The sequence below is a fragment of the Bos indicus genome, chromosome 18 (genome assembly GCF_029378745.1).
Source record: "Bos indicus isolate NIAB-ARS_2022 breed Sahiwal x Tharparkar chromosome 18, NIAB-ARS_B.indTharparkar_mat_pri_1.0, whole genome shotgun sequence".
Classification (NCBI taxonomy): Eukaryota; Metazoa; Chordata; class Mammalia; order Artiodactyla; family Bovidae; genus Bos; species Bos indicus.
This window is the reverse complement of record NC_091777.1, coordinates 64,875,295-64,883,925: the sequence shown is the minus strand read 5'-3', so window position 1 is coordinate 64,883,925 and position 8,631 is coordinate 64,875,295. Positions and strand designations below refer to the sequence as shown.

General features: G+C 46.0%; 1 protein-coding gene across 1 annotated transcript in view; it reads left to right on the top strand.

Moving 5' to 3' along the window:
- Nucleotides 1-1,257: 1,257 nt before the first annotated feature.
- The window catches only part of LOC139177336 (zinc finger protein 470-like), a 31,650-nt gene continuing 24,276 nt past the window's right edge, over nucleotides 1,258-8,631 (top strand). The window contains 4 exon segments of the mRNA XM_070772397.1: nucleotides 1,258-1,789; nucleotides 1,917-2,158; nucleotides 5,489-5,573; nucleotides 6,948-7,036. Coding sequence (XP_070628498.1) covers nucleotides 2,135-2,158; nucleotides 5,489-5,573; nucleotides 6,948-7,036 — 198 coding nt within the window. The 5' untranslated portion in view covers nucleotides 1,258-1,789; nucleotides 1,917-2,134.

Genomic DNA, 8,631 nt, shown 5'->3' with positions numbered 1-8,631 from the left:
GCCAGTAAGATTTTTCATTCTTTGTTTTTTGATTGGAAACTCAGGGCCAACATTAGGCTTCATATATGGGTTTCCTTATGGCTCAACTGGTAAAGAATCCGCCTGCAATGCAGGAGACTTGGGTTCAATCCCTGGGTTGGGAAGATCCCCTGGAGAAGGGAACAGCTGGCCACTCCAGTATTCTGGCCTGGAGAATTCCACGGACTGTATAGTCCATGGGGTCGCCAAGAGTCTGGACATGACTGAGCGACTTTCACAGGCCATAAGGGATGTTTGCTTTTAGTTCACTCTTCATTCTGGTTGGCTCTGCCCCCCCTTGTACTAGCTGTTAAGGATGTGGAATGTCACTCCTGGACTGCAAATAGGTGGAACTGAGTCAGCCTTTGGAAGCAACCTAAATACTTCTGCATCTCTACCTATCTGATGCATTAAAATGATTCCTGCTTCCCCAAATCCTAGTTTTGTTAAGTTCTCTAAATCTTCAGGGCCCCTGGTATCCTTCCAATACTGTAACTTCGAAGTTAAAGTCATCTTTTATTCTCATGTAGAAATTGGTCATTCTACAGGGTGATTCTCAGAACTACAGAGAAGCTGCGTATTAAGGACTCATTGAAAGAGATCAAAAGAGAAACGAAATCCCATGTTTTATTAGTAAGGAATTCTCATGATACAGCAGGATCACAAGCCCACTGCGCACAGGGGCTGGAGTTCAGTTCAGTTCAGTCGCTCAGTCATGTCTGACTCTGCGACCGCAAAAACTAACGGCGATGAGAAATGCTGGCTTCGAGGGTAAATGTGATGCTCTTTTACAAGTGAATTAGATAATTAAAGTGAAACGTCAGTTCTTCGACCTGTGCGGGCTAAGTCGCTTCCGTCGTGTCCGAATCTATGCGACCCTATGGACTGTGGCCTGCCAGGCTCCGTTCTTTGAATTCTCCAGGCAAGAATACTGGAGTGGGTTGCCCCAGGGTATCTTCCCATTCCAAGGATCCAACCGGTGTCTCTTAAGTCTCCTGCATTGGTAGGCGGGTTCTTTACCACTAGCGCCCCTTGGGAAGCCCTCTTCAATCTGCAGACTTTTGGAAATTCCCTGCCTCCCCTTGCCCCCGATCCCAGCCACCACATACGTACACACAGTCCTAAAGCATCAGGAGAAATCTGTAATCTCCAACCTCCGTCTATCCTGGAGGCTCCGCCCACTTCCTAGACCATCCTCGGGCTCCATGCGCCTGCGCGCTCCACGCACCCTGTGACCCCGCCCACTATCGGCCACAGCTACCCGGGGCTCAGCTCGCTGAGCCTGACAGCTGCGCCAGCGCACTGCGAGCCCGGAGACGGCTCCCAGAAGCCCCCGGGAGGTAGCCAGGACTTCTAGGACCCGGAGTCGGAGCTGTAAGGCTTCTAGACCGCCCCGTTCCCGGAAGACGAGGCACCAAGACGTTACAGAGGGCAGCGGTCACCAGGCAGGGGGGAGGACCCCTGCCCTAGCAGCCTAGTCGCCCGACTTCAAAAAGCCGGCGTCCCTGTTGGGACTAAGTTGCCCAGGGGCCCTTGCGCTGTGAGGACTCGCCCACTTCTGACAAGGACTTGAAGCCCGGACCGAGGTCTGGCCGGTTCTGAGGGGAGAGTCCGGTCCGGGTGGCGACCGCTGCTGAGCCGGGCCCAGGGGGCCGCCATAGGGTCGGCGATTCGGTCTGCGCGCGGGACGGCGGGAGTCGTGATCGTGCGCGCGTGACTTGGCGACCGTGACCGACAGTGCGTGCAGGGTGTGACCGGGAAGAGGAGGCGGGTACGTGTGTGAATGGAGGGTGTGTATGTGCAGGTGTGACATGTGACTAGCGGGCCGCGGAGGAGGCTGGTGTGTGACTGGGGCTCGTGTTTCTGCGCTTGTCTCTTGTGCACTTTGCCCGTCCCAGCTGCGTGTATTGGAACGAATGAAGGATTTTACGTGGCTGAGAGCTGGGAACACCCCCGGAGGAGACCACCTCACTCCAGTCGAGCACCCCGACTTCCCCACCGAAAGTTCGATGTGGCCCAAAGCCTTGGAATCTTGGGAAGGTGCCCGGTCGGGGTGGGGCGGCTGAAGCCTTTCTTGCCTGCCCGCCTGAAGGATGTGGAAGTCGGGACACCATACATGTCCACGGGCCTGAGTATGGAGGTAAGAGTGGAAATTGGGGTTGAGGGTACTGCTCGTGGGCCCAGGGACTGGAGGATGATGGCCCTGGCCTCAGACTCTGGTGGACACAGAAGTTCAAAGATTTAAACGGTCACCTAGGACCCGAGTATGGAGCTGAATTCAGGGACGGGACTTGACTTGCCGTCCCCTTACAGGTCTGTGTGGGTGTCTCCAAGGACCCAGGGGAGAGAGCATTCAGGATTAGAACATTACCTCTGAGTGCTCTGCTGCTCTTCAAGGAAGACCTCAGTATTTAATTTTTTTTTAAATCTGTTAGTGTTAGAATATTCAGTTCAGTGGCTCAGTCGTGTCAGACTCTCTGCGACCCCATGAACTGCAGCATGCCAGAATTTACCCAAACTCATGTCCATCTCGTCAGTGATGCCATCCAACCATCTCATCCTCTGTGGTCCCCCTCTCCTCCCACCTTCCATCTTTCCCAGCATCAGGGTCTTTTCCAATGAGTCAGTTCTTTGCATCAGGTGGCCAAAGTATTAGAGTTTCAGCTTCAGCATCAGTCCTTCCAATGAATATTCAGGGTTGATTTCCTTTAGGTTGATTTCCTTTCCTAGGATCCAACCTAGGACTGGTTGGATCTCCTTGCAGTCCAAGGGACTCTCAAGAGTCTTCTCCAACACCACAGTTCAAAAGCATCAATTCTTTCTCAATCAGCTTTCTTCATAGTCCAACTCTCACATCCATACGTGACTACTGGAAAAACCATAGCTTTGACTAGATGGACCTTTGTTGGTAAAGTAATGTCTCTGCTTTTTAATATGCTCTCTAGGTTGGTCATAGGTTTTCTTCCAAGGAGTAAGTGTCTTTTAATTTCATGGCTGCAATCACCATCTGCAGTGATTTTGGAGCCCCCCAAATTTCATTGTTTCCATTTTTTCCCCATATATTTGCCATGAAGTGATGAGACCGGATGCCATGATCTTAGTTTTCTGAATGTTGAGTTTTAAGCCAGCTTTTTCACTCTCCTCTTTCACTTTCATCAAGAGGCTCATTAGTTCTTCTTCACTTTCTGCCATAAGGGTGGTGTCATCTGCATATCTGAGGTTATTGATATTTCTCCCAGCAATCTTGATTCCAGCTTGTGCTTTATCCAGTCCAGCATTTCTCATGATGTACTCTGCATATAAGTTAAATAAGCAGGGTGACAATATGCAGCCTTGACGTACTCCTTTGCCGATTTGAAACCAGTCTGTTGTTCCATGTCCAGTTCTAACTGTTGCTTCTTGACCTGCATACAGATTTCTCAGGAGGCAGGGCAGGTGGTCTGATATTCCCATCTCTTGAAGAATTATCCACAGTTTGTTGTGATCCACACGTCAAAGACTTTGGCACAGTCAATAAAGCAGAATTCGATGTTTTTCTGGAACTCTCTTGCTTTTTCGATGATCCAACAGATGTTGGCAATTTGATCTCTGGTTCCTCTACCTTTTCTAAATCCAGCTTCAACATCTGAAAGTTCACGGTTCACGTATTGTTGAAGCTTGGCTTGGAGAATTTTGAGCATTACTTTGCTAGTGTGAGATGAGCACAGTTGTACAGAAGTTTGAGCATTCTTTGGCATTGCCTTTCTTTGAAATTGGGATGAAAACTGACCTTTTCCAGTCCTGTGGCCACTGCTGAGTTTTCCAGATTTGCTGGTATATTGAGTGCAGCACTTTGACAGCATCATCTTTTAGGATTTGAAATAGCTCAACTGGAATTCCATCCCCTCCACTAGCTTTGTTCATAGTGATGCTTCCTATGGCCCACTTGACTTCACACTCCAGGATGTCTGGCTCAAGGCAAGTGATCACATCATTGTGGTTATCTGGGTCATGAAGATCTTTTTTGTATAGTTCTGTGTATTCTTGCCACCTCTTCTTAATATCTTTTGTTTCTGTTAGGTCCATACCATTTCTGTCCTTTATTGTGCTCATCTTTGCATGAAATATTTCCTTGGTATCTCTAGTTTTCTTGAAGAGATCTCTAGTCTTTCCCATTTTATTGTTTTCCTCTATTTCTTTGCATTGATCGCTGAGGAAGGCTTTCCTGTCTCTCCTTGCTTTTCTTTGGAACTCTGCATTCAGATGGGAATATCTTTCCATTTCTCCTTTGCTTTTCGCTTCTCTTCTTTTCACAGCTATTTGTAAGGCCTTCTCAGACAGCCATTTTGCTTTTTTGCATTTCTTTTTCTTGGGGATGGTCTTGATCATTGCCTCCTGTACAAAGTCACAAACCTCCATCCATAGTTCTTCAGGCCCTCTGTCCATCAGATCCAATCCCCTGAATCTGCGTGTCACTTTCACTGCGTAATCGTAAGGGATTTGGTACTCAGCCATAAAAAAGAACAGAGAGGGAATGGCAACCCACTCCAATGTTCTTGCCTGCAGAATCCCAGGGACAGAGGAGCCTGGTGGGCTGCCGTCTATGGAGTCACACAGATTCGGACACAACTGAAGCTACTTAGCAGCAGCAGCATAAAAAGGAACTCATTTGAGTCAGTTCTAATGAGGTGGATGAACCTGGGCCCTGTTATACAGAGTGAAGTGAGTCAGAAAGAAAAACAAATCTCGTATATTAACACATACATATGGAATCTAGAAAAGTGATACTGATGATCCTGTTTGCCTGGTAGCAGTAGAGATGCAGACCTAGAGGATAGATTTGTGGACACGGCTGGGGAAGGAGAGGCTGGGGAATTGAGAGAGTACCATGGAAACATATATATTGCCATGTGTAAAACAGATATCCAGTGGGAATTTGCTGTATGATGCAGGGTGCTCAAACCTGGCGCTCTAATGACCTATAGAGGGGTAGGAGGGAGGTTCAAGATAGAGGGGACTTGTGTATACCTATGGCCGATTCATGTTGATATGTTAGAAATCAATACAACATTGTAAAGCAATAATCCTCCAATTAAAAGTTAACGAATTTAAAAATCTGTTAGAGTCCTGTCCCATTTATCACTGGGATGAGATGTGTGAGGAAGGTGAGATTCACAGCTTCATTTGGAAGTGCTGAGGGATTCCAGCCTTTCCATGGCTTAGTCACCTTTTAGTAGGTGAACAGAAATACTCCCCCATTCCTACCTCACACTTCTCTGTCTCCAGCCACACCCCTCCACAACCAGAGTGAGTAAAGAGAGGGGGGAGAAACACTGCTCATAGCTTTATTCTTCACTTGTTTTTCTGCATGCAGTAATGGTAGCTAATATTTACTGAGTGCTTTCTCTAGGCCAGACACGGTTCTAAGACCTTTGGGGGATATTAACACCAAACAGTATGAACTGGAAGCTATCTTATCTCCTTTTTACAGATGAGGATACTGAGGTATAGAACGGAGAAGGCAATGGCACCCACTCCAGTACTCTTGCCTGGAAATCCATGGATGGAGGAGACTGGTAGGCTATAGTCCATGGGGTCACTAAGAGTTGGACATGACTGAGCGAGTTCACTTTCACTTTTTACTTTCATGCATTGGAGAAGGAAATGGCAAGCCACTCCAGTATTCTTGCCTGGAGAATCCCAGGGATGGGGAAGCCTGGTGGGCTGCCGTCTGTGGGGTTGCACAGAGTCGGACACGACTGAAGCAACTTAGCAGCAGCAGCAGCAGAGCCATAGAAAGGACAAGTAATCACTAGTAAGTAAAGGAGCCAGGATTCACATCCAAGACAGGCTGAGTCTAGAGTGCCCCTCATACTGGGTCTCATGTAAGCCCTTCAACATCTGCTTGGGGTGATGTTCTTACCCACCTTTGACAGTTGAGAAACTGACCCTGAGAGGGTTAAGTAACTTCAAGAGTTCAGATCCCAAGACCTCCACTGCAGGAGTTTTTTTCTTTAAACTTTCAGACCCAGCTTTTGTTATGTAAAATGAGGATGATATTATATACATCATAAGACTGTTATAAGGATTAAGTGAGCTCATACCTGTGAAGTACATGGTGTAGTGCCTACTGCATAATAACCAGTGCTTAATAAGTGTTCATTCTTTTCATCATCATTATAATGCTTTGAAAAAGCACTGGAGTTTAGAAGAAAGAAACCAGAATCAAGTCAGTTTATCCTCTTCCTGATTGAAGAACCTTGGCTCAAGGGACAGGGGACTTCTTCAGAACTACATAGTTTGTCACAAAGCATAATGGGAACCTGAGTCTCCTGACAGGTTTTTGGTCCAGCTATCTGCAAGCCACGTGGACTCTGTTGTGACCAAGGTGATAATGCTTCTTTCTTGGGAAGATGGCTTTTTTCAAGTCTCATAGACTCTTTGCAAATCCTTAGTAGTTAGTTGCACATGGGGGATTTTTTCCTGTTACCTTCTGGTGTCTGCTTGAGTAAATAACTTGAGTGGAAGAGTCAGGCAAATCTACGTTGGTGACTAGGCTCCACTGTTTACAAGCTTGTGACTTGTGCAAAAGACTTTACTTCCCAGAGCTTTCATATGTGAAACTGTGACAAGATTCCCCATTTTTGTTGAAGATTCTGAAGGTCAAATCAGAGTTTTAATATATGCAGCATGCCTCATACATCTCTATTGTTAATGAAAGGCTGGATTTGGGCGAGAGAGAGATTGTGCTCAGCCTGAAAATCCAGAGCAGAGCAGAGCAGATCCCCCGCTGTAAACTAAAGGTTTCCCAGCGACTTCCTGGACTGTGAGAGGAGGGTGCAGTAGGAATAGGAGCGTGGCGTAGACGAGACGGAGCTGAAGGGATGTGTTTCTGGGCTGTGACTATCAGAGCTACTCAGTTTCGCATCGTTCCTTTCTCCTCCTCCCAGCTCTGCCCTCTCGGGGTAAAGCCCTTCTCCACATGAGGAGCCAGGAAGAAGAGGTGATGGGAATTGAACTTCTTAAAGCCATGTCCCTGGTTAGTATTCCCTTTTTTCTCCTAAAGTACTAGCTTGCTTTCAGGATTTTGGCAAGTTTGTTTCCTTCTGAAAATTGGAACGTTGGGATTTAAGGAAGTGCAGCGGAAATGGCAGATCAGTTCAGTTCAGTTGCTCAGTCATGTCCGACTCTTTGCAACCCCATGGACTGCAGCACGCCAGGCTTCCTTGTCCATCACCAACTCCCCGAGCTTGCTCAGACTCAACGTCCATCTAGTCAGTGATATTTCTATGTAATTCAATCGACTATTCTTTTGAATTTAAAATATCTTAAGTGGTTGAAAACAAAACTAATAGCTTAGGTTTGCTGAGCAGAACAGGACTTGAACATAGGTGTTCCGGCTTCAGAGACCATGTGTGGGAGAATGTACTTTCTAGTCTTCATATAAGCTCTGCTATCTTGTAGCTGTGCTCTTTCTCGTGTAAGCTTTCTCATGCCCATAAGACAGATATTTTGGCTAACGTATCAGCCCACAGCAGATATTGTTCTGTACACAGAACAACTCCTTAGGAATCCCATGTGATCCTTCGCTGACCTCAAAGAAGTAGTGTACACGCTCATTCCATTTCCCTCGTATGTTTGCCTTTGTGCTTGATTTCTGGTTTTTGTCATACTCCTCTGAGCTCTGTCAGATAAGCTTCTAATAAATATGCTCTCAGCAGTGTCCTCAGGGAGTTGCTCTTCCACGAGCTCTCCCTGTGCTGTCTCTCATAATCCTGTGTGTTTATGAGAATTATTTCTGTGTCACACCACCACAGCCATGTTCTTAACTACCATAACATACTGAAATTAGTAAAATATAAGTAAAGCTTTTATTGAAATATTAAACCAAATGTTTCCCCTCTTTCTGGGCTGCTCTTCTTTTATTCCCATCTTTCCTTCATCATTATCATAGATAACAATTCTTGAGCACTCAGCCTGTTCTGCGCCTGTTACTTCATTTAATTCTCACAGTGCTGCTCTAAGGCAGGTACTGAAATTATTCTCATTTTTTTTAGGAGGGAAATCCTGAAGCACAAAGGAGTTATTCCACTTGGCAAAGACCACCCAGCTAGCCAGTGCTAGAGTCTGAACTCTTTGGAATACTCTGACCTTTGTCTCTGGTCTTACTCAAGACTGCTGTGTATTCAAAACTCATTCTTAGATATTTATGGAAATGATTCTTAGATATTCATATAAATGAAATCACAGAAAGAGGAATGGAAAATCTCCCATCACCCGTACAACCAGCCTCACTTCATGGTTGGTTATAAATTCAGTTCATGTAGCAAGACACAGGTTGCTTGTCATGCACTTATCTCATATCATCTCTCCTGATGCTTCTCAGCAGATTATCAAAAACCAGTTTGCCAAGTGAGTTCTCTCCTGATCCAAATATATTTGTATTTCAAAAGAGAATAGTACTGCTAGGCAGTTTTTCTTTCATTTTTTAGGCATACCTCAGTATCTCAAGAACACTAAGATTTCTTAGAATATATTGTGGAGCTTGAAGTCATGCTCATCAGGTCAGCCTCATTCCTTGAAACTTGCTATTGCAGTCCCAGAGCTCTTTAGTTCTCCATGTAGAAAAGTGAG